This window comes from Grampus griseus, assembly GCF_964374135.1.
Source record: "Grampus griseus genome assembly, chromosome: 1".
Taxonomy (NCBI): domain Eukaryota; kingdom Metazoa; phylum Chordata; class Mammalia; order Artiodactyla; family Delphinidae; genus Grampus; species Grampus griseus.
This window is the reverse complement of record NC_139017.1, coordinates 50,733,840-50,758,704: the sequence shown is the minus strand read 5'-3', so window position 1 is coordinate 50,758,704 and position 24,865 is coordinate 50,733,840. Positions and strand designations below refer to the sequence as shown.

At 38.6% G+C, this 24,865-nt stretch overlaps 1 protein-coding gene across 1 annotated transcript in view; it reads right to left on the bottom strand.

Annotated features, from left to right (window-relative positions):
- Positions 1–24,002, bottom strand: part of TIPRL (TOR signaling pathway regulator) — a 36,123-nt gene extending 12,121 nt beyond the window's left edge. The window contains exons 1-4 of the mRNA XM_082658638.1: positions 23,760–24,002; positions 17,561–17,740; positions 16,777–16,876; positions 9,486–9,617 (exon numbers count right to left, since the gene is read on the bottom strand). Of these exons, the coding sequence (XP_082514764.1) occupies positions 9,486–9,617; positions 16,777–16,876; positions 17,561–17,740; positions 23,760–23,863 (516 nt within the window). The 5' untranslated portion in view covers positions 23,864–24,002. The remainder of the gene's footprint in view (positions 1–9,485; positions 9,618–16,776; positions 16,877–17,560; positions 17,741–23,759) is intronic.
- Positions 24,003–24,865: the final 863 nt, after the last annotated feature.

The window sequence follows — 24,865 nt, the reverse complement described above, 5'->3', positions numbered from 1 at the left end:
CAGAGGAGATGAACAGACATTTTTCCAAGAAGACATACAGATGGCCAATAGGCACATAAAAAGATGTTCAACATCACTAATTATTACAGAAAAGCAAATCAAAACCACAGTACAATGAGAAATCACCTCACACCTGTCAGAATAGGTATTATAAAAAAGATAAGAAATAACTGTTGGCAAGGATATGGAGAAAAGGGAAGAGTCGTACACTATTGATGGGAATTTAAATTGGTGCAGTAACTATGCAAGACAGTATGGAGATTCCTCAAAAAATTAAGAATAGAACTACCATATTAACCAGCTATCCCACGTCTGGGTATCATCTAAAGAATATGAAAACACTACTCTGAAAAGATATCTGCACCCTCGTGTTCACTGTAGCATTATTTACAATAGCCAAGATATGGAAACAACTTAAATGCCCATTAACAGATGAATGGATAAAGAAGATGTGGTATATATATAGAATGGAATACTACTCAGCCATAAAAATAGATGAAAGCTTGCCATCTGCAATAACATGATGCACACTGAGGGTATTATGCTACATAAAATAAGTCAGATGGAGAAAGACAAATACAGCATGATTTCACTCATATGTGTAATATAAAAAATAAACAAACAAAAACAAAGTAAGTGAATAAACCAAACAAACAAAAACAAACACATAGATACAGATAACAGAGTAGTGGTTACCAGAGGGGAAGGGGTTGGGGGGAGGGCAAAATGGGTAAAGGGGAATCAACTGTATGGTGACGAATGAAAAATAAATTTTTGGTGATAAGCATGTTGTAAAGTATGCAGAAGTAGAAATACAATGTTGTCCACATAAAGCTTATATAATGTTATAAATCATTGTTACATCAATAAAAAAATTAAATTTTTTTAAAGACTGACATAAATTGGTGTGTGACAAGTACATATTAATTCATTACTGAATTCTGTCTAATCATCAGGGAAATGCAAATCAAAACCACAGTGAGATACCACCTCACACCTGTCAGAATGACTATCATCAAAAAGAACACAAATAACAAATGTTGCCAAGAATGAGGAGAAAAGGGAGCCCTCGTACACTGTTGCTGGGAATGTAAATTGGTGTAGCCACTGTGGAAAACTGTATGGAGGTTTCTCAAAAAACTAAAAATAGAACTACCATATGACCCAGCAATTCCACTCCTGGGTTTATACCCAAAAAAACCCAAAAACACTAATTTGAAAAAATACATGCACTCCAGGGAATTCCCTGGTGGTCCAGTGGTTAAGACTTCGCCTTCCGATGCAGGGGGTGCAGGTTTGATCCCTGGTCGGGGAGCTAAGATCCCACATGCCTCGCGACCAAAAAAACAAAACACAAAACAGAAGCAATATTGTAATAAAGTCAATAAAGACTTTAAATATAGTCCACACCAAAAAAACTTTATAAAAAAAGAAAAAGAAAAAATACATGCGCTCCAATGTTCATAGCAGCATTGTTTACAATTGCTTAGATATGGAAGCAACCAAAGTTTCCATCAACAGATGACTGCATAAAGAAGATATGGTAATATATATACAATGGAGTACTACTCAGCCATAAAAAAGAATGAAATTTTGCCATTTGCAGCAACAAGGATGGACTTGGAGTGCATTATGGTATGCACTCCATACCATTATGGTATGGTGAAATAAATCAGACAGAAAAAGACAACTGCCATATGATATCACTTACATGTGGAATTTAAAAAATACAACAAACTAGTGAATGTAACAAAAAGGAAGCTGACTCACAGATGTAGAGAACAAACCAGTGGTTATCAGTGGGGAGAAGGGATGGTGGGGGGAACACAGGGGTAGAGTATTAAGAGGTACAAACTATTAGGTATAAAGTAAGCTACAAGGATATACTGTACAACACGGGGAATATAGCCAATATTTTATAATAACTATAAATGGAGTATAACCTTTAAAAATTGTGAATCACTATATTGTATACCTGTAACTTATATAATATTGTACATCAACTATACTTCAATAAATTTTTTTTAAATAAAAGAGAATTGTGTCTACTTTTGAACATATTTGAAGTTTTATAATGAAGGATTAGTAAAAAAAAAAAAGAATACATTTGACCATTTACTAAATAAATACTATTGTCTACTAAGTGTCAAGTTCTTATTATAGTAGGTCTTGGATCTATACAAATGAAATACAATCTCAATTCTCAAGAAGTTTATCAAAGAGGGAAACAGTCAGACAGACAAAATGATGTGGTAGCTGCTATAACAGAGGTACACACAAGGTTCAATAAGCACTCAAAGAAATAAGTAGCTAAGCCTGCTGAAGAAAATCAGAGAAGGCAATCTTTGAGCTGACCATGAAAAGAAAAGCTGGGGTGGGAAGAAGAATTCTAGAAAGAGGAAATAGTACGTACCAAAAAAAGAAAAAAAGTACTGGGGCATGAAATAGTAAGATACATTCAGGGAACTGCTTGTAATTCCAGATAAGCACAGGGCAATGTTAATGAAGAAAGAAGAAATAACAAGGATAACCCAGTAACCAAAGTAGCTTTACTGCCCGGAGAGTCACCAGCCACAGGCCAACCTCTCCTGCCCTAGGACCTTTCAATACCCTGTTCCCTGACTTGGAGCTGTTCTCCTGGCTAACGCTTACTTGTCCTTCAGATCTCAGAATAAATGTCACTTCTACGAGGAGGCCTTTCCTACTGTTTCATAATCACAGAGATTTCTTGTTATTCTCTCTCATAGTTCTCCATCACAAATGAATGAACATACCTGTAACCGTATTCATTTATGTGTTTACTTGCTTAAGGCCTCTCTCCTCCACTTGGCTGTAGGCTCCACAACAGTGGGAATACCTGCTTTGTTCATCATTGTGTCCCTATTGCCTAAAAAAGTTGCTAGCACACAGCAGGTGCTCATTAACTATTGGCTGAATGAAATAGAGGCTAGAAGCTCTTTGATGGAGAAAAGGCTCTGAGTCAAACTGTATTCTGCAGGTTAACAACAACAGACTTAAAAGCAAGACTTACGGTAATGAAGAGCTAGAGGAAGAACCTGACTTATGATAACTTAGTATCACAACAAATTGAGAAGCACATCATTAGCACTGACAGAGTGCTGTTTGTAATTATTGGAAAGACTTATTTGCAACATTTCTTCAGATTTCAAAATCAATTATTAACAGTCATACTGGACATAACACGTGAAGCAAGTTGAAGTATCGTTTCAGCATGGCACAATGGGGAGACTAAGAATAAGGGACCAAGTTCTAGTCCCAATTCTACAATTCAGCTGTATATTTTAAGGCAGTAGTTCTCTCCAAGGAGACGTTTGGAAATTTGAGGGTGTTTTTCGTTGTCACAAAGATGAGCAGCCAATACTAGCAATTAGCAGTTAAAGACCAGAGACATCAGATGTTCTGTAGTACCCAGGATGATCCTTTACAACAAAGTCCAATTCTGCATCCCACAAAACCGTCAAATATCTCACCTGGCATTTATGTGGGTGAAAAAAAACCTGATTTATAATTATCTGACGTTTGAACCTAATTCCATTTTACATATAAATATAAAATTCACTCAATTTCCAGGAAGGCAATTACCTTGTAAATCAAGGGAAGATTATACTTTGTTTTATTTGACACTTCACTAAGAGTTGTTCACCACTTTGAAAAATTACATCACTGATGACAGTCCCGATTGTGTTATCTGAGTCACTGACTGATACCTGGCATATCTGTCAGCCTACACTTGTAGCTGTCACATTCACAGTGATTTAGTATGCAAATATAAGTATCTGACTACTTATACAGTCATACTATGCATTTACATATTGAAATTCCTATCATTTTACTCTAAATCAATTTTTAAATTTCCCTTTTATCTTATAATTAGAACATTATGTTGATTTATTAGAAAGAAGGTGGCTTATGTTATCTATGAATTTCTTTCAGGTTAGTAAAAGGTAGAGGGTGCTTAAAGTATTTGGTTAAAAAAAAAAAATGGAGCAATGGGTCCGATAAGGTTGAGAACAACCAACTTAGAGCAAGTTTCTGAACCACCCAAAGTCTTCTCTTTCACCTACAAAGATAAGGGATGTAAAGAAACAATCTCTTGGGCCCTGTGTCTGTAAAATATGACAATTCTATGGGACTACGCGTCCAATAAAAGCTACCTCTGTACAAGCATTGTAGAATTCTCTGTACACAGAGATGAAAGATATGTCACTGCCCAGTATACTTGGACTCTAAATAAAACATGGGAGAAGGCAGACAATGTTCACTCTTGACTCTACTCAGCATGGAATTAACCACTAGCTGTTAAAACCATTACAGAACATCACAGTGCTGCCAGTATTTGGTAGATAGGAAATTAATTTTCTTTGAAAGTTAAAAACGAACATTAGCACAAAAAGAGCTTCTCTTTAAGTCTCTGTTAGAGCACAGCCCTACAAGCTGTAAGCCCTAACAAGAAAGTAGGTTAAGACACAAAATCCTAATCTAAAAACAAACATTGCTGAGAGAAGCTAATTTAGAAATACAAAAGAAAATTAATTTCTGAAACAAATATCTCCTAATTAGATATAGGTAATGCCACTCACACAAAGTTATCAAAACTCATAATAAACTCAATGAAGCAAATCCAAAATATCCCAGGCCTCATGGTGCACAGAGCTCTAAATCCACTCTTTCTCACTAGGGAACTGTACCACAAAGAAATTATGATTATTTTTTTAATAAAAGTTGTCTGGGTTGAAATTTGAAGGTGGAAAACACACTTTAAAACCTGAAACAGTTAAATAAATTAAGAGAATCTAAAAGGCTCAATCCAACAATATCAAGAATCTAAAGTACGTTATTTTGTTTATTTAAGCATCTTCCACATTTCAACAGCATTTTTCAGAGTGTTTTATAGTTATTATGGAAACTGGAAAAACAAACATTCATAATCAACTACTTTGCAGTTCTAATAACTTTTTAGCCGTCCTCCGGCCAAGGTTAAAACACCAAATAAAAGCAATGTATCTATTCTTTGTCCTATAGTGTTAAAAAAACAACTAAATCTCTAATGTGCCTAGGAATTCTGATAAAACTCCAGGTTTAGGAATCACTGGCATAGAGGCTGACTTAACTGCATCCTGTTCTCCCTTCCTCCTATCACTATGGAAGAAGCATCTCTCTCTCTTAAGGCTAGTCCTTCTACTGATGATCTAGATCCTAAAAGATTATGAACAAAGACAGAGAGACAAACGTATCCATTGTATGACTGATGTAGGGCAAGTTACTTAATATTTCTGAAAATAAGAATAAGTATTCACTGCATAGAATTTTCAGGAGGATTAAATCAGATAATATAGATAATTATCTAGCATGGTATCTGTGAGATAATAGAGAATCATACACTGGTCTCTACCCCTGGTTTCTGAAATAGGACTTCTGAAACCCTTATAAATCCCTAACCGATAAGAGCACTAGAAGCAAGCAGCTTTTGTTCCAATGAGGTGACTCTGGGTGGGCTCCTGGATGGGAGCTGGTACCCAGAAAGGCCAAGCCATGATTATAAGCTCGGAATTTCCAGGCCCACCTCCACTCTCCAGAGAAGGGAGAGGGGCTAGAAATGGAATTACTAATTGATCATGCCTATGTGAAGAAGCCTCCATAAAATCCCAGTGGCGTGCGATTCAAAGAGCTTCCAGGCTGGTGAACACACCCACATACTGGAAGGACAATGCACCTCTACTCCACAGGGACAGATGCTCCTAGGCTTAGGACCTTCCCAGACTTCACCCTATGTATCTCTTCATCCGTATTCTTTAACACAGCCGTCCCCAACCTTCTGGCACCAGGGACCAGTTTCGTCGAAGACAATTTTTCCACGGACCGGTGCGGGGGGCGGGGGGATGGTTTGGGGATGATTCAAGCGCATTACATTTATAATGCACTTTATTTCTATTATCATTACATTGTAATATATGATGAAATAATTATACAACTCACCATAATGCAGAATCAGTGGGAGCCCTGAGCTTGTTCTCACTTGCCACTCACTGATAGGGTTTTGATATGAGCCTGCAAACAATTGATTTATTATGGTCTCTGGGCAGTCAGACCTCTCTGCTAATGATAATCTGTATTTGCAGTCACTCCCCAGCGCTAGCATCACCATCTCAACTCCACCTCAGATCATCAGGCATTAGATTCTCATAAGGAGCGTGCAACCTAGATCCCTTGCGTGCGCAGTTCACAGTAGGGTTCGCGCTCCTATGAGAATCTAATGCCATCGCTGATCTGACAGGAGGCGGAGCTCAGGTGGTAATGTGAGCAATGGGGAGTGGCTGTAAATACAGATGAAGCTTCTCTCACTCACCCGCCCCTCACCTCCTGCCGTGCAGCCCGGATGGGGACCCCCGCTTTAATATTTTCTTTAATAAACCGGTAAACATAAGTGTTTCCCTGAGTTCTATGATCTGTTCTAGCAAATAATCAAATCCAAAAGGAGAATGTCATGGGAATCTCCAATTTGTAGCCAAGTCCAACGGAGATTGTGGGTAACCTGGGACCTACTACCTGCTATTGGCATCTGGAGGGAGGGCAGTCTCATGGGACTGAGTGGGACCTGACGTTATTTCCACGTAGATAATGTCAGAACTGGATTAAATTGTAGGACATCCAACTGGTGTCACAGAATTGCTTGGTGCTGGGAAAAAACTCACACATCTGGTGTCAGAAGTGTTGTGAGTGGGATAGTAGTGTGAGAGTAAAGGAGAAACACAGGAGAAGACTGGAGTTTTTCCAATGAGTCTCACATACAGCAAAGGCTCAAAGCCTTCCTCTTCCTCCCATACTCATCCTCAGAAACCTCACTCCAGCCATTTCCACCCCTTTCTCTACAAGTCTACAAGTGAGTCCTTCCTGTACCTAAACATGCTAAAGTCTTCCCCATATTCAAACACAAACACACACGTTCCTCTGTCAACCTCATGTTCTCTCTTAGCTATATCTATTTCCCCTCCTATATCAGTAAGCTTTAGGAAAGTTTGGTCTTTATCTACACTTTGTCTCCACCTCCACATCTTTTATTTACCCCCTAAGTATGTAACTTACCTTGATCTTGCCACAGTGAAGAACAATATCCTAATTGCTAAAACCAATAAACAAATGTTTTAGTCTAGCAGACCCCATCCCATTCTAAGCTTATTAAGATCTCTTTTCAGCATACTGACCTCCACGCCAACCTTGAGAAGTTCCACTCCCTTCGATTCCCAGGCACCACATTCCTGGTTTCTCACCTACATCCATATTTACCAGCCTAATCTTTGCTTCTATAGGAAAGAACTTCATTTGTCCATACCCTATTGCCTCTAAGCCAGAAATTATCGCATTTATTTTATTTACAGCAATATCTGTTACATTCTGAGAAAGAAACCAACCCAGAAAGGAAATTCACTATTCTAATGAAATCCTTCCAGGCATTCTTAAAATGGAACCCTATCACATACTTTTTAAGAGTTACACTAGGTAAGAAGAAAGCATTTTAAGATGATGTTATGCTTCAGCTTGAGACTTACTATTTATTCTGATACACACATAATACATTTATGCCCATACCCTCTCCAACTCCTTCAGCTGCAAAAAACAAGTGCTCCCTACATACCTACTCACTTGTATACACTGTAGACTATCTACCCACTCGGATACAAATGCACATCCAGATATGCAAACTCATAATGAACATTCAACATAGTCAATTCCGTAGGTAGGCAGACAAGTGGAAAGGTACATGACTGGATGAGCTGGAGAATGAACAAATCTAAATGACAAGAGATAAACTGGGGGAAAACTATAAGTGAACAAGGAACAATCATCTAATGCTAGAATAATGATATATGTTAGATGGTACAAAGAAAACTTTGTCACTAATTAGTGTCACAACCTTAGATAAACTAACATTTTGGGCCTCATCTACAGAGGCTAGACTAAATGATTCTCTAAAAATTCATTACAATTCCAAAATCCTATGATTCTACAGAAAAACTCAGCTTAAAACACACTTATTGCTGCTTTTGACTTATTGTTTTCATTCTTTATTATTATTTAAATCACAGTATCCATAATCGTGCTCCAAGAACAATGTTTGATGCTGGGGTCCTTGTCTTTGGCAGTCGTTATGATAAGTGCTATAATAGAGGGGTTAAAAAAAAAGTAAAAAGGGCTTCCCTGGTGGTGCAGTGGTCGAGAGTCCGCCTGCCGATGAGGGGACACAGGTTCGTGCCCCGATCTGGGAAGATCCCACATGCCGCGGAGCGGCTGGGCCCGTGAGCCATGGCCGCTGAGCCTGCGCATCCGGAGCCTGTGCTCCGCAACGAGAGAGGCCATAACAGTGAGAGGCCCGCATACCGCAAAAAAAAAAAAAAAAAAAAAAAAGTACCATATAGGAGTATGGTAAAGGGATATTTGACTCTGCCTAGGGGAGCTGTGGAAGGCCTTATAGAGGAGGTGATATTTTAGCTGGATCTTAAGGATAAGGCATTTAATAAAAAGTTTCAGTTGAAGTTTCTCTGGAAAGTGTTAGAAACCCAATTATAACCTAATAGTAAACAAATAGGGGGTCTATTTATTATTCTTTTTTAGCATCTTCCACCAATAACACTGTTAATGGAAGTAGTCTGTCCTCCACTGGTAGAAAAGAATACAAAAAAAAAAAAGAAGGAATTAACACTTGTCATTTCTGTTTTCCACTTCCATGCTGGAGACTAAAGTGTATTTTAACAGGGCACTGAAAATCTGACACATGGGTGACTTTTTAAAATGACATCCAGGGGCTTCCCTGGTGGCTAGGAATGCATCTGCCAATGCAGGGGACACGGGTTCGAGCCCTGGCCCAACAAGATCCCACCTGCCACAGAGCAACTAAGCCCGTGCACCACAACTACTGAAGCCCGCACGCCTAGAGCCCGTTCTCCGCAACAAGAGAAGCCACCGCAATGAGAAGCCCACGCACCGCAACGAAGAGTAGCCCCTGCTCAACGCAACTACAGAAAGCCTGCGTTCAGCAACAAAGACCCAATGCAGCCAAAGATAAAAAAATAAAATAAAATAATTTAAAAAATAAATAAATAAAATAAAATGACACCCACTGTGCTGTCTGCAGATCCTTTCAATTATCATTTTTAATTCAGAAATGTGAAAATTGAGTCACAGTTTTCATTTAAATTAAATAATAAACAAACAGCAAAGTAGCCAGACAGGTCTACAAAAAAATGATTTGCTAAAGTCTTAACAATATACAAAATATACAGAATACAATATATAAAATATGTAAGATTTCGTGAATTTTATGATGGATATTAACAAGATGTATTCTAGACCCAAGTGAAACTTTGCATGACATCACGTTAAGATGGTATGATTTCAAGTTAGTCTTGTATTTCTGACCAATGGTAAAAATGGAAGAAGTTAATTTTAAACACATCCACAATACTCACAATTTTCACACTCAGGCTTGAAACTCCATGATCATGAAGTTCATCCTCAAACAGGAGAACTTCTTCAAAAAACTTAATCTGTTCCCTGGCTTTCAATTTCTCTGTATCTATATGATCTGTTGTAGGTACAACCTAAAAGAAAAAATATAAGAAGGGGCACATAAAAAAAAAAAAATTTAGACAGCTTTCCTACCAGTATTTTCTGCATAGCCAGAACACCCGGTTCTAAATTTGGGTGTTATCAGTAGACACGAAAAACGAGATACAAGCCTTGTCCCTGAAAAACCTAAGATGTCTGATATTATAGCTTCACAACACAAAGAGTCAAAATTCATCGTCTTTCATATGAAAATCATTAAACAGAACACATTAAAATCAAGTGCTCTATTGTGGCTATGAGAAAATTAACCATCTGAAAATTAGTCAATGTGATGAACTACTACTATCATAGAAGTTCAAAGCAGTTTTGTGCCATAAAAGTCTACTTTTACGACATTTATTTGGAACTTAAAAAATTTTTTTCCCATTAGAATGATCGTATATATTTTAGATCCACAAATCTACAAACAAAGGTGCTTTAAATTCTGAGGTAAATAAGAACTTTCAGAGAAATTCTAAGGGAAACTCGTAGCATTCCAAAGGGCTGTAGAGGATACCAGCTATTTTTTCCAAAGTATTATTTTGTAGCCCCCGGACACAAACATACATAACCCAACAAAAGCACCAACAATCTCAAGGCAGGTCACGTCAGTAGCTCACTAAATCCAAGTGTCTCCTAATAGTAACACGAAAGTATGATTTGTGATACCATTCTTTACTACATTCAATTTCACTACAAAATGTTCAGCTTTTCAATTCTTTGACATAGTTGTAACATAAATAAACACAACAATGCTTGTCAAACCATAAGAATTCAGTAAATGGTAGCTATTATTTTACTTTACTTAGCAGCTATGACTAGGTCATTTGTTTGACTCATGCATAGAATTAAGAAATGAAGAGTAGTTTCAGAAAACTGGACAAGAATTAGAAAAATATGATACGGATGTCCAAGAGATTACATAGATTTTGTGGGAAAATGATCTTAGGGAGTATTAAGTGATGCAGAGGGGGAAAAGGTTGCTATGAAAGAAACTAGCAGTTTGTATGTGATTCCCAAGAGGTGAAAAAAATGTCCATAGTTCTTCCATGTTTACCTACAGATAACATTTTAGCCCTCTGCAATTTTATTCCAACATGAGACCACACGTGAAGGTGAAATTCGGAATGGGGAAGGAACGTGAGGGATAGGGATAGGGCAGCATATATAATCAGTCCCTTGCATCACTTGCATGTTTGTGATCTATTTAAGACCAACGTTGGTGCCTCTAGGATTCCCTAAGAGCATAAAACTTTAGTTACTATTAAATAAACACAACTTCTAAATTCCTTACTTTTTAATTAGTTTTAGTTCAAAGGAACACATCTGAAAATCCTCCTTGTAGATACATCTGACTTCCAAAAAATTAATCATTACATGAATTTTCTCATTAGTAAATGGCTACTTCACTAATATTTCATATATGCCTTCAGTAAGTGATTGGTGAACATGAATCCATCAGTTTTGCCAGTTACTTGTTCTTATAAAATGTTTGAAAGAGAAAGACAAAAAATAATTAGATAACACATGGATTAGGGAAATTCAATATATTTATCTATATACTATCTTCTTCATTCATAAGGACAAATATGTTTAAAACTTTGTATTTCTCTGCCTTTTCTCTTCCTCAACTCCACTTATCTCCTCCCTGAACGCAAGCATCTGAAAAGAAAAGGTAAAACAGCTACACTTAAGACATATGGAACATTTCTGGCTTCTGGTATTGTCAAAATAAGTAACCTGGACAAACCCTCTTGCTGAAGACAATTTAAAAAGCTGGATGAAAAAACAAAAACTTCTTAAAAGCATTATACGGTCAAGGCACTAAAGAATGACTGGACTGATATCTGGAAGAGGACTGGAGCCCAGAAAAGTGAAACTGAGCCTACGGTTTTCCAGCTTTGGCCTTGAGGCATCAGCAATGACTGGACAGAGGAGAGGCTGAGCTCTGCTGGTGCCATAATTGCTCAGTATTCACTAAGGGCAGAGGCCTTGGAGAATTCCTTGCCCTGCTCCCAATTTTGGGATAACATCTCAAAGTGCTATGCTGGCTGCAGAGCTTCTTATATTACACGCCCAGTAAACCTCAAACGCTGGCCCCATACCAGAGGTTAGCAAACTAAGACTTCCAAGCCAATGTGGGCTGCCACCTATTTTTGTATGAACTGCAAGCTGAGAATCCTTTTTACATTTTTGAAATGACTGGGGGAAATTTTTTCTTAAGAATATTTCATGTCACATAAAAATTATATGAAATTCAAATTTCCATGTCCATAAATAAAATTTTACTGAGAAACAGCTATACCCATTCGTTTGCATATTGTCTATGTCTGCTTTCGACTACAGCAGCACAGCTGAGTAACTGCAACATAAACTCTATGGTCCTCAAAGCCTGCAATACTTACTATCTGGTCCTTTACAGAAACCGTTTGCAAACCTATGCCCTTGACTATGAATGCCGTCAGCTGCCCACCAGAAATAAACAAAAATCTTCTGTGGAGGAAAAACAGGATTCAAAGAAAAATAAGAAAGCATATTAGGAGTCTAGACACCATAAATCGGAACCAACAGAAATAACAAGACAATAAAAGACACTGCGGACTCTAGATGTTGAAAATATGAGGCCCAAACTGTAAAACAACAATGCACACTAGTTTCAAGGAAATAAAAGCTAAGGTTGAAAATTTCAAAAGATACTAGGAAATATTTTTTTAAAAGAACTATGATCGGGAAGGGTCCTGCTTGGAGGTGCTCACAATGTTCTATTTCTTTTCCTGGGTGGTTGCATTTTTCAGTTCATTAAACTCTACCTTCATGTTTTATGGACTTTTCTAAGTTATTCCACAATCTTTAAAAAGCTTAAAAAACATACGGAGCACTACAAATATTCTTGATACATTACAAGAAAAATAAGTCCTGGTCACATCTTTCAAGTGGAACCTCCCTCACATCAGATGGAGGCTTATAATAAGGAAATTACTTGACATAAATATTTTTAAATTTATCATATAGTTAATTAACAGCAGATGCTAAGAACCCTATGTTAAATTCCCTTTTTGAAAACTGTTGAAAGTTGTGTGTGTGTGTGTGTGTGTGTGTGTGTGTGTATACATCCCATTAGGAACATACAGTGAAACTGCTATGTTTTACAATGATTTTTCTTTTTTTAAAAAATGGAGACATAACTCCCATACTATACAATTTACCCTTTTAAAGTGTACAATTCAGTGGTTTTTAGTATATTCACAAGACTGTGCAGTCACCACTATTATCTAATCCAGAACATATCATCACCCCAAAAAGAAACTGCCATACCCATTAGCAGTCACTCTCCATTCCTCACGTCCCCCAGCCCCTGGAAGCCAATACTCTAATTTCTGTTTCTATAGATTTGTTTGTTCAGCAAATCATTCTGGAATCATATACATGTACCCTTGTGTCTCGCTTCTTTCACTTAGCATACTGTTTCCAAGGTTGTAGCATGTATCAGTGTTTCCTTTCCCTTTTCAGGACTAAATAATATTCCACTGTCTAGATATACCAGTTCTGTTTATCCACTGATGAACATCTGGGTGGTTTTCACATTTTAGCTATTATGAGTAATGCAGCTATGCATATTCATGTACAGGTTTTTATGTGGATATACAGTTTTCAATTCTCTTGAGTGTACACTTAGGAGTGGAATTGCTGGGTTACATGGCAATCATGTTTAACTTTTTTTCTAATTGCTGGCCAAAAAAAAAAAAAGGCATAACAAGAAATCCACCATCTTAACCATATTTAAGTGTACAGTTCAGTAGTGTAAATTATATTCACATTGTTGTAAGATGGATCTCTAAAACTTTTTCATCTTGCAAAACTAAAACAGTATCAGAATTGTTAACCCATACCTCTGAGGAAAACAACTATCAACAAGCATACAGTACTCATATGCAGTTCTTTTTGCCTTTTGTCTTATAAACTCCATTCATTTCCAATGTTTATGTCAGCACATTCCTGCCCTAAAGTTACTTTTAAAAGCTCAAGATATTAAAGATGATATACAAATGACCAACAAGCATAGTGATGTTCAACATCACTAGCCATTAGGGAAATGCAAATCAAAACCTCTCATACACTGCTGGTGGGAATGTAAAATGCTACAGCCGCTATGGAAAACAGTACAGGGGTTCCTCCAAAAATTAAAAAAAATTACCATATGATCCAGCAATTCCACTTCTGGGTATATACCCCCCAAAAAAATGAAAGCAGAATTTTGAAGAGATATTTGCACACCTATGTTCACAGCAGCACTATTCACAATAGCCAAGAGGTAGAAGCAACCCAAATGCTCACTGACAAATGAATGGAAAAACAAAATGTGGTATATACATACAATGGAATATTACTCAGCCCTAAAAAGGATGGGAAGTCTGACACATGCCACAACATGGATAAACCCTGAGGACATTATGCTAAGTGATATAAGCCAGTCACAAAAAGACAAATAATGTATGATTCCACTTATATGAGGCATCTAGAATAGTCAAATTCACAGAAACAGAAAGTAGAAAGGTGACTGCCAGGTGCTGGGAGAAGGAAGAAATGGGGAGTTGCTGTTCAATAAGTATAGAGTTTCAGTTTTTCAAGATGAAGAAGTTCTGGAGATTAGTTGCACAACAACATGAATATACTTAACAGTATTTAATACACTTAGAAATAACTATGATAGTAGATTTTATGTTACATATTTTTTTACCACAATGAAAAGAAAAGGAAAAAAGAAAGCTCAAGATACTGAATCGCACTAAGTTGGGCAAATGTTCCAATGTGCTTAAAAAAAAAAAAGCTTTTTAAAATGCATGAACACTAAGCATGTTTTATTCCTAAAAAGCAGTATCAATAGAAGAGGCAGTCTTCTACTTATATTTTCCTGCATATTCAATTTATTTATTTAATAAGAAAACAGCCAAACGTTGATAGGTTACTATAGGCCAGGTACATATTAGGCATTTGACCTGTCTTCTCATAACATTCTCATACCACAGTCTGAGAGAAGTGCCTATGGTAGCCCAGACAACAAATGACAAGGCTGGATATGAATCCAGCCAGGTCAGTACAACTCTGTGACTGGCTCTCTCCTCTTACACCATGCTACAACTCAGAGTAATAGGCTTAACAACCTAAAGAGTGAGAAATCATTAAACACACACACACACACACACACACACACACACACACACCAACAGGCCCCAGCAACTAAAAACCAACAATTTAAGGGCAAAGGAAAGGCTTCATTCTAATGCCTCATTCTCTGATATTCTTACTGTACACATAAAATACCTTCTCCCACACAGGCAAACACTTCCTATACATACCAGGGCTTCTGAATAGTATTTTAAGGAAGAGCTGAAGGATTAAATAATTTAAAATCTCAAATAATATTACAGGTCAAAAAATCCTTAGGTATTAAAACAAAGTTAAAAGTAAAAAATGTTCCTATGAAAGTGATCTTCCACATATAACAAATGTGCTTAACAAGAAGCTCTAACATCAGTGTTATGTTACTAAGAGACACATACTTTAAGATCTTGAACCCATTTCTTCGTCTACAAAATAAGGATAAAAATGCCTATCCTACAAGACTATTTTGAGAATTAAGCAACAAAGTCCTAACAATTTTACCTGGAAAATAGTCACTCTATTTTTTAAGGCAATAAAGGAACACATTCATCAACTCTGTTTAGACCATAAAGCAAGGGTAAATACTATTTAGACAATATAGCTACTTTTACTCTTGGTATTTCAATAATATTAACTTAGTTGCCTTGACATTTGAGATATGATGTTATCATAATAATAGCAGCTGCCATTTATTAACATCTTATTGTGTTAACAGACACTGTGCCATAAACACTTAATACATGTTATCTTATTTACTACCTCACAACTGATATTATCCCTAGTTTACCAAAGTGAGAACTAAGGCTTAGCAAAGATTAAATTGCTTTTCCAAGCTGTTAAGTGATGGTGCTGGGATTTGAACTCAGGTTTGCCAAAGCCTGAGCTCCTTACCACTAGTGAGTGTTTGATCACACTGACATTTGTCAGCAACACCTTAGAACAAATTACATGACAGGCTGATGTGCCAATAAAGGGTACTGAGCACATGTCTTTCACCTCCTACTACTCTCTCACTCCCTGTCTCTACTGCCGTGGATCTTGCTCCTTGATCACAGCTAATGCTACTTCATAGCCTCCAGGAGGCTTTTGTAAGTCAGCCCGCAAAGTAAGTCATCATCATTATCGCATTGGGTTAAAACAAGCTCTCGTTTCCTCACTCCTTGAAATGAAATATCAAAAGGCCTACACACTTTGCAAAGTTTTTCAATCAGGAGTGAAAAGAGAGAATATTAATCTATGAAGTATTAATGGACTAGAAAAACCTTCCTCCCCCATTAGACTGTAATGGAAGGATTTTTTTCTCTGTTCCCTGCAGTATCCATGGCTCTATGTAGCTAAGCTCCCAATATGAGGCCTACCAATTCCACCGTCCTGGTGTCATTTACCACGAAGTGAATCTCTTCCTAAGCAGGACTTACACAGATGCAACTTAACATTAATATAGAGATTTAGAATTCACTGGGAATTTTCCCTTAGATTTATCTTATATCTGCTGTGAGGTAGATATTTCTGTTTATCCAATTTACTGATAAAACAAAACCAGTCAGATTAAATAACTTGCTTGAAGTCACACCAGGTTCACACACAGTGTAGGCAAACAATAATCCAAGCTGTCTGACCAAAATTTCTATCTGCCCACATATCTGTTCATCTGTAAAACTGTAAGCTACTAGCTAGCAGGTTCTGCCTAAATCACCTAATACATTACACCAAGAACAGACACATTTTAATGCTTCTTGATAGCGATAATGATAACATTAAGGCAGTCTGCCATTGCTACCAACCACATTTTTAGCAAAAATTGTTCCCCTATGGCTTTCTTTTATTTTGTGCTGATAATCAACAAGCAAAATCCCTTTACATTAGGTTCTGAAGCCTCGCACAATAGAAAGTAAAGTAGCAGCATAAAATAACTCATTACTAGAAAGTTCTAACACTGAAACTGTCCAAGGCAATCAATGACTCATAAAAGCAAAAAATAAGATTTACCTTTAGCTTAAGTGATTCTCCAAGTAACGTTCCCTTATAATCTGTTGTATAGGTCCAGTCATACGGCTTAATAACCTCCTTCGAGTGCTCACCCTCCGTCCTCAAACACCAAAATGAGAAGGGTCAGTCAGTGATGTAGAATATAGATCATGTGTCTTCATTTATCACACCCAATTACATTCTACAGATAATATAAAATACCCTACTAAATACATATGCTTGTCATAATTCACTAACACAAGATCTGTCTTAGTTTTTCTGCACATTTATTGTTATTTAACTTGTCATGTACTGATAATGTAGTCTCTCCAATTAATCTGTACACCGCCTGAGGACATGGTTTAAAGGCTTATACTTTTTTCAAAGAACTTAGTACATAATAGGCACAAAGTAAATAACTGCTGATTTGATTATGAAAGAAAATACATTTTTCTTAATTTCAGTGCTCCTCAAATTTTCAACGCAAATCATAAGTAAACACTGTTCTTCAAAACTAGGAACATTAAAGTACACAGTGTAATGCCTCTTCACTAAAGAACACTGAAAGCTCAAAAAAGTAAACCCTACATAGCTCAGCTCAATTGTAATTCAATTTAATTCAAGAAGTGTTCAAGAGCAGGGTAATTAAACTCCATTTTATGGATGAGAAAAATGAACTCTAGAATGATTCAACTATCAGATTTAATAATAGTACTAGCCATTCTAATAAAATACACATATCACAACTGAATATTTTTTCAACTCTTTTCTGTTTTGTTTAACCCATAACTACCCAGATTCTCACCTGCTTTCCTGCCACTCTTCAGCGCAGGCTACTTTAAGCATTCCTTGGTAGTTGTTCACACATCTTAATGCATCTGTAGCATTGAACTCAATCCCAAAGCCAGAGCCATGCTGGATTCTTAAAACGTTGTCTCCAAACATCATTTCAGGGAGAGATGGCATGTGCAATTCATCAGCTAACCTATGTATAACCAAAAGTCAGCAGGATTATTTTATATCACTGTTGGCACTTTTGCTTCCTTCTGATCCCCACAGAATACCTTCTACTCCTAAATGAGTTAAATAATACATGATTTAATAAAATAATATATTTGTAAAGTCTATAAGGGGTTTCATCATCCATTCTCTCTGTGTATATCTTTTTGGCACTGTATTAGGTAGTGGGCTAAATTAGACAGATAATAAATATACAAATAAATACACAATATAATGTCAGCTAGTAACAAGTGATATACAAAAATTAAAGCAAGGTGATGGGGGAGGCACTGTTTTAGGTAGGATGATCAGAGATCACATCTGAGACACTTGAATTTGCGCCTCAAAACTACCCTGTGGGGCTTCCCTGGTGGCGCAGTGGTTGAGAGTCCGCCTGCCGATGCAGGGGACGCGGGTTCATGTCCCGGTCCGCGAGGATCCCACATGCCGCGGAGCGGCTGCGCCCGTGAGCCATGGCCACTGAGCCTGCGTGTCCAGAGCCTGTAGCTTCGCAACGGGAGAGGCCACAACAGTGAGAGCCCCGCGTACCGCAAAAAACAAAACAAAACAAACAAAAAAAAACTACCCTGTGAGCTAAGAAAGGCTCAGAGAGTTTAAGCAGCTAACTCAAATCACAGAGCCAGTTAAGTGGTAACACCAGGCCTATTTCCACTATATAAGACTGCTTTTAAAGACCTGGACCTCATCTAGCTAGCCTCATTACATAAGAAAGTTATATTAGACATACTATAAGACCAGGATCACAAATTATGAACCCACAGATGTGTTTTGATTAGCCTACACAATATATTTTTTAATATTTGAAATAACTGGCAAAATTATTGAGGTGCCAATAAAAATTGAGAGATTTTTGAGAAATCTGGACTTCTAGTTTCTCTTAAAAAAAAAAACACTTGGCAACATTGGACCTGTATTTCCATGTGACACCAACTGGCTGGAGCTGAGTGGAGGTTGCCCCCTTCAAGTGGGGCATAGGCTCTCTGGTTCACCAGTCTCCTTGGCCCTTTAAAAGCTGAGTCTGTGACCCCTGTTATAAAGACTTTTAAGTGGCTACTCGTTACTTCTGAAAAAAGTAGGTCAATGTATAGGTTACCATGCCTTATGACCCCAACCCCTGAGTGACAACCAGGACTGTCAATTTAGGGATGAAAGTTTTGCTTCTCAACCAAAGGCAATTATCTATGGGCTGGCAGGAACCCCTGAATTTTAGCCTGAGAACTCTGCCCGAAACACTCATGCTGAATTGAATAACGGCCAATTAAACTTACTCTGATCCCTCTTTTTATAAGTCTGAATGACAGTTAAATGAAGCACAGACTAAGAGACATGGCATGACACAGAACCATGAGGTAGAGAAGAAGGGAGAGTGAAATTTTTAAGTAATAGCAAGAGAAGCAGATAGAGCAAAGTAGAGACTGAGAAATAAGGGTGACAAGAAGATTAGAGACATCTATAGTTGGGGCCACAAGAACTGCTGTTCATTTTCTGAGCTAATTCCGTGTTTAGTTATTTCCTCATGTATTATTAAATTCTCATCACTTGAGGCAACACGGGGGTGGGCAGTGGACGGGAGTCTCTGTTCCTTACAACCTGAAAGCACAACTAACACAGAGGTTCCATGGAAGTGATTTTCTGGTTATCTTATGTACCAATTTTTTTCTGTTAATACTGATTTTGGAAAATTTTCATAATGTATTGTACACGTCTCTTTGTTTTAAAACAAAACATATAAAATGTTATTTTACCTTTTCTTGCTGACCAGAGATCATCATATTTTTTTTTTTTTAGTGGTACGCGGGCCTCTCACTGTTGTGGCCTCTCCCGTTGTGGAGCACAGGCTCCGGACGCACAGGCTCAGCGGCCATGGCTCACGGGCCCAGCCGCTCCGCGGCATGTGGGATCTTCCTGGACCGGGGCACGAACCTGTGTCCCCTGCATCGGCAGGCGGACTCTCAACCACTGCGCCACCAGGGAAGCCCGAGATCATCATATTTAACAATCTTGTAAGACAATGTCCTCAAGTTCAATTGAGTGTGTATACCTCTAGCTACTCTAGAATGTAGGTATCTGCCCCTGAAGCAACCTCATCCCTTTTTATTTGGTTTCTTATCTATCAAAGGATGGAAAATCAAACAATCATACTCCTTAAAATTGCATAATGAATAAAAAGAGAACATGAAAAATGCTAACAATTCATTTATTAGGGCAAAGTGACTATATGGAACTCTTTTCCTTCCTTACATTTCCAATATGGTTACAATTATAAAGTATGCAATAGAGTCAAAAGTGTAAATATGCTCTGAATGAAGTTCTAACGGATCCTGAACAAAGCACAGAATTTTAGTGCAAGTGTTATATGATAGCTACTTTAGCAGAACCGAAGGCTTTTTCTTTTTTAAGACTTCTGGATTTTTGAACAGCTACATAGTTATACTTGTTAGGTAAAGTAAAATAATGCTATATTAAAGAATATATTCTGACATAAAACTAACAAAGGATCTATGCATATCCCAAGACCACAATTACTCTCTTTCCAACTGCTTTAAATCTATTTCCAATCAGACACACCAATCAAGTCTTGTATATATATTAAAAACAAACAAGCAAAAAACCTTGCATAAACAAATTAAAATACTTAAGCCTTAAATGGAAAAAATATTGATTCTTATTATAAACATCTACTTCATTCCTGGATCATCAAAGCCTCACCACTTTCAAGAATAAAGACGGGTTCTAATTCCACCATGACTGCCCAGGAGAGGACTTAATGCACCACAGTCCCATGTTTCCATAAGCTTCCTATCTCTGGTGAACGTTTTGTTCTTACACAACAATTATATTAATTTTGGCTATGAAGAAAAGATAGCAATTAAAGATCCTGTTTCTTGTAGGAAAACACCTTCGCCAGTAAAATTCTCTACTTGTTGCAAGCTTTAAAAAAAAAGCAAAAGCACCCACTGAGGGAAACAAGCACTTGCTCACTTGATTTTCAGAAGAACTGTATCAATTTACATTCCACCCTGAGGCAAAAATTAAGAAAAAAGTACCAAGAACTTAATCAAATTTATATTCTTTGACCCAAAATATCAGCTTTGGGAAATCTGTAATATAGAAATAATCCCCAATGTAGGAAAAAAAAATTATACACATTAATACTCATAATCATCTTATTTTTAATAGAAAATACTCTAATTATAAAGAAATAAATGGTTATGTAAACTATAGTATATCTATATGATGAAATATTATGGAACCATTAAAAATACTTAAAGGGAGAATATAATGGAGAAAAATGCTTATGATACAATAGTAAAGAAAAAACAGGCACACTGTATGTTTATTTTATCTCTGTGTTTATGTATATGTGCACATATCAGTGATCTAACCTTTTAAGTTGTCCATCTTTAGTATGATGTCTAATAACATTAATTTTTCACCATAAATTTAAGTGAAATTTATTCTTTTGCTATTAGGAAATAGAAAATATTAAATACTAGAGAGATCAACATTCCCATGCAAATGTCCATAGACATATGAATGGATAGAGAAAACGTGGTTTAAAAAAAACAAAAAAATAAGAAAAGAAAATGTGTTTTACACATACAATGGAATACTATGCAGCCTTTAAAAAGAAGGAAATTCTGCAATTTGTGACAACATGGATGACACCTGAGGACATTATGCTAAGTAAAATAAACCAGTCAAGTAGTAAAGTTTTAACGACTTTACTGGATAATGCATACCAAACATGAACTAATATAAGATGTGATTCTCTGGATTTTTCCCAATGTATCTGGAAAAATCTGGTAGTCCTATGAAATATTCCAGTCATATATGTAAAAGAATCACTGCCACTAACTTACACTTCTTCAAATGTCCTAAATTCCGAGTATCTTAAACACATGCCAAACACAGAGTATCTTAACCCCATTTCTAATGTCAAGCTTCACCATTAACAAATAGGTAGGACAATTTATAAGGCAAGGAAGACAGGAAGCCTCTATGGGATTAAGATGCCTCAATTCATTAAAGGAAGTTTCGTTAATCCAAAATTTCCCCTAATTCATTTATATAGCACCCAAGAGGTTTCTATACCCTAGGGCAAGGCATCACAGAAAAATTTAGGATGGGAGCAGATAAACCTTTCTTTTGTGAAGGAAAAAGGACTAAGTATACTCAGGCAGAGCTGTTTTAGAAATAATAAACAAGGAGATTAAAGATCTGGAATTTGATTCCCTTAGAACTCTCCATGCATCCAGCACCTCTTAGGGAGTCTGTAAGTAAATTATATGGGTAACCGCAATTTGAAGCTGACTGCTTTATATACCACAATTATATATATGGTGCAATACGTAACAGAGAAAGTTATATGGAGAGGAAAACTCAGAGAGTAACTCAGTCTGTGGTGGGATGAAGGGAATTTTTTCCCTTTCTTTTCTGTATTTTCTCAATTTTTCTTAGTGACTCTTTAAGAATGTTACTTTTTTTTTTTTTTTTTTCAATTAGGAAGCTAAACATCCTTTCATGACTCTCTTCTCTTCCCTGGTCACTTCCCTCTGCCTAAATCTTAAAATGTCAGTGCTCCCTAGGGTTCCATCTCATGACCTTTTCCTTTTCTTCTGGATAACTTCTAGATGATCTTAATTCACTCCCAAGGCTTCAGGTATCAACTATAAGCTGATGATTCCCAAACCTAAATCCATGGACAAGTCATCTTTTTTAAGCTCCAAAATAAACGCCTAAGACACCTCCACTTTATAACCCACACACAACACATATTTCAACAAAACTAAACTCATCCTCTATCCAACACCTGCCCCCAATCTGCTCCTCCTCCTGGGTTTCTCACCTTGTCCAATGGCAATGAAATCTTGCCAAGGGTATAGATTCCTCCTTCTTCCTTCCTCCTCCTATCAAGTGGCCATCAAATTCAGGCACTTAATCTTCTAAAACCTCTCCTCTCACCCCTTCTAACCGGTTTCCTTACCCAGTCCTGCAGCCCACCAACCTATCCTCCACATCACCTCCAGAGAAATCTTTCAGAGTGTACATCTGATAATGTCGATCCTTTGTATAAAATGGCACCCGGTAGTAGTCATATAAAATTCGAAACTCCTGAGCCTGGCATAAAAGTTCTATCAGTGGTATCTCCACTGCCCAGGGCCCTACCTGCCTCTGGCTTCTCACTACAGTACTCCCCCTCTGATACCTCACACTCCAATCACACAAAAACAGTCCTTCATGGCTCCCACTCTCTCTGACCCACCGGCTTGCCACGTGCCCCCGGACCCCGCCCCACCCCCCGACTTTGTCAAGATTCAGTTCAGGCATCACAAACGCATCACAGCTGTCACTCTCCCTGGCCTTACACAGGCCCCCAAGCCCCACCCCATCCCACCGACTTTATCAAGATTCAGTTCAGGCATCCCAATTTCCCGGATGCCTTGTTCCCTTAAACAATCTCAAATAACCCTGCATATACACCTATATCAATTCACACTGTATTATAATCGTCTGTCTCTCTCACAAGACTGTAAATTCCTCGAGGAAGACGCTGTCTTTCATCTTCTGTATCTCACGTGCCTGGCACGGCCCCTGACATGCTAAAAACCAAGCATATATATCATCCCCGTTATCAACCCCTAAGAAAACAGGTCATATCCACCCAGAAAGAAATAATCTAAAGGTGGCGCAGGCTGCGTCAGGTAGAGACCTACGGGAGGGGAAAGTCCACCGCAACAATCATGCTCTGCTCAAATCCAGGCGGAGTGACAATTTCACGAAGGCAGCGCCTGGCGGCCCGAACCGAAGGACAGGAGGTGGAGACAGGAATATTTCCTGGTGGTGTCAATTCAAAGGTTCCGTCCGGAGGGACCCGAGCCTCCGCCCCCCAGAGAAGGGCTGGGGCTCCGCCGAGTTCGCCCTGCCTCCCGCCCAGGCCCAGCTCCCCAGCTCGCGCCCGAATCCCAGCCCCGGAGCCTCACTTCTCCACATCCGCTGACTTCATGATGTGGGTCTTGGACGCCGTCAGCTTCCAGGGCCCAAAGGAGAAGTCCTGGTGGCTACTCTGGAAGCCGTGGATCATCATGGCCGCAGCGGGGCCCGCGTGGGCCACACGGAACAGGCTGGAGCAGCGGCGGCAGCGGCGGCGGCGGCGACCGACACCGGTCCCTCCGCCTCCCCCCGACCCAGCCCCCTCGGCTTCCGAGCCGTTACCATGCCCGGCCCCACCCCGCCCCCTGCCGGCCTACCCGGACGCAGGCCCTCCTTTCCGCCTTCTTCTCCGCCCCTCGGGTTTTGCTTCCGGGACCAGTTGCCAAGGTTGCGTGACCTACGTCTTACGTCACGACGCACCTGAAAAGAGGGGAAAAACTGCTGAGGGGCGAGGCTCTGGCAGCAGGGGGTGTGGTCAGGGACGCACCGCCCCCTGAACTCACTGGTTGGCGTCGTCTTGGGGCATTTCAAGGAAGGTCAGTGTTGGAAAAGGCGAATACAACGTAATGCTAGACGACTTTGCAAAGCAGGGAATTACCTCTCGTGTTGGCGAATTGGTGTAGAGAGGAAATGCCCTACATTTTTCCGTTGAGGACAAAATTTTAAAGTCACTTAGAATTTAGGAGTTTCAGCATCAAGTGCTGCATGACAAGTGGACATCTAGCTACTATGGACTAAGACTCCTATCAAAAATTTCATCCTTCAAGGCTTCCCTGGTGGCGCAGTGGTTGAGAGTCCGCCTGCCGATGCAGGGGACACGGGTTCGTGCCCCTGTCCGGGAAGATCCCACGTGCCGCGGAGCGGCTGGGCCCGTGAGCCATGGCCACTGAGCCTGTGCATCCGGAGTCTGTGCTCCGCAACAGGAGAGGCCACAACAGTGAGAGGCCCGCGTACCGCAAAAAAAAAAAAAAAAAAATAGAGGCTTACTATCTCTAAATAGCCTGTGCCCTTTAATGATTAGAGCTTAGGTTGAGGTAAAACCTGCTTCCTTGTTACTTACATTATTTGAACTTGGTCTTGCCCTCTGGGGCATCATAGAACAGGCATATTCCCTCTTCTTCATGACTGTTCTTGTTCTTATTTTAAAACAACTTTT